The sequence below is a fragment of the Condylura cristata genome, unplaced genomic scaffold, assembly GCF_000260355.1.
Source record: "Condylura cristata isolate star-nosed mole 26May11 unplaced genomic scaffold, ConCri1.0 scaffold00004, whole genome shotgun sequence".
NCBI classification, from domain to species: Eukaryota; Metazoa; Chordata; class Mammalia; order Eulipotyphla; family Talpidae; genus Condylura; species Condylura cristata.
In genome coordinates, this window is record NW_004567105.1 from 737,881 (window position 1) to 739,092 (window position 1,212).

Genomic DNA, 1,212 nt, shown 5'->3' on the forward strand with positions numbered 1-1,212 from the left:
CCGGGGACGGCTTCGCCTACAGGCCCCCGGAGCGCAGGTGGCCCTTCGGCACGCCCGGGCTGCTGCACGCCTACGGCTCGGGCGGCTACGCCTTCCACTTCTTCCCCGAGCAGCAGCAGTTCAACTCCAGCCTGCGGCTGGCGGCGCTGCAGAGCAGCAGCTGGCTGGACGACAGGACGTGGGCCGTGATCGTGGAGCTGACCACGTTCAACGCGGACGTCAGCCTCTTCTGCTGCGTCTCGGTGGTCTTCGAGGTGTCGGAGCTGGGCGTGGTCAACAGCAGCGTGTCCGTGCACGCCTTCGCGCTGGCCGACTTCGACAGGCGGACCTCGGCCGAGGTCTACCTGTACGCGGCCATCCTGCTCTTCTTCGTGGCCTACACGCTGGACGAGGGCTACGTCGTGGCGCAGCAGCGGGCCGCCTACCTGCGCAGCCCGTACAACCAGCTCAACCTGGCGCTCAAGTGCATCTTCGCCCTGCTGGTGGTGCTGTTCCTGGCCAAGCACTTCGTGGCCGCGGGCGTGGTGGCCTTCCACATGGCCCACCCGAGCGAGTTCGCGCCCTTCCACGCCGTGGCGCGCCTGGACCGCCTGCTGAGGGTCGCCCTGGGCTTCCTGCTGCTCCTGACCACGCTCAAGACGCTGCGCTACTCCCGGCTCTTCTACGACGTGCGCCTGGCGCAGCGGGCCGTGCAGACCGCCCTGCCCGGCATCTGCCACATGGCCGCCGTGGTGGCCGTCTACCTCTTCGTCTACGTGGCCTTCGGCTACCTGGTGTTCGGGCAGCACGAGTGGAGCTACTGCAGCCTGGCGCACGCCGCGCAGACCGTCTTCTCCTACTGCGTGTCGGCCTTCCGGGACACGGCCTTCGCCGACAGCCGGGGCCTGGGCGTGCTGTTCCTGTCCTCCTTCCTGCTGGTCATGGTCTGCGTCCTGCTCAACCTGTTCCAGGCGGTCATCCTGTCGGCCTACGAGGACATGAAGCAGCCGGTGTACGAGGAGCCGTCCGACGAGGCCGAGGCCGTGTCCTTCCTGTGCCGCCGGCTGCGCACGGCCCTGGGCTTCCTGTCCCCCTCCCGCCCCCCGGGGGAGCCGGACTTCGTGGTGGACATGCTGTACGGGCAGCCCAGGCAGAGCGCCCGCCGGTACCTGGGGCTGAAGACGCGGAGCATCAACGGCAAGAAGATGGTCTACCTGGTGGTCTGAGCGGCGC

At 68.8% G+C, this 1,212-nt stretch overlaps 1 protein-coding gene across 1 annotated transcript in view; it reads left to right on the forward strand.

Moving 5' to 3' along the window:
• The window catches only part of PKDREJ (polycystin (PKD) family receptor for egg jelly), a gene marked incomplete at its 5' end in the record, with an annotated part of 6,822 nt that extends 5,617 nt beyond the window's left edge, over positions 1-1,205 (forward strand). Inside the window, one exon of the mRNA XM_012735093.1 lies at positions 23-1,205. Coding sequence (XP_012590547.1) covers positions 23-1,205 — 1,183 coding nt within the window. The remainder of the gene's footprint in view (positions 1-22) is intronic.
• Between the last annotated feature and the right edge of the window lie 7 nt (positions 1,206-1,212).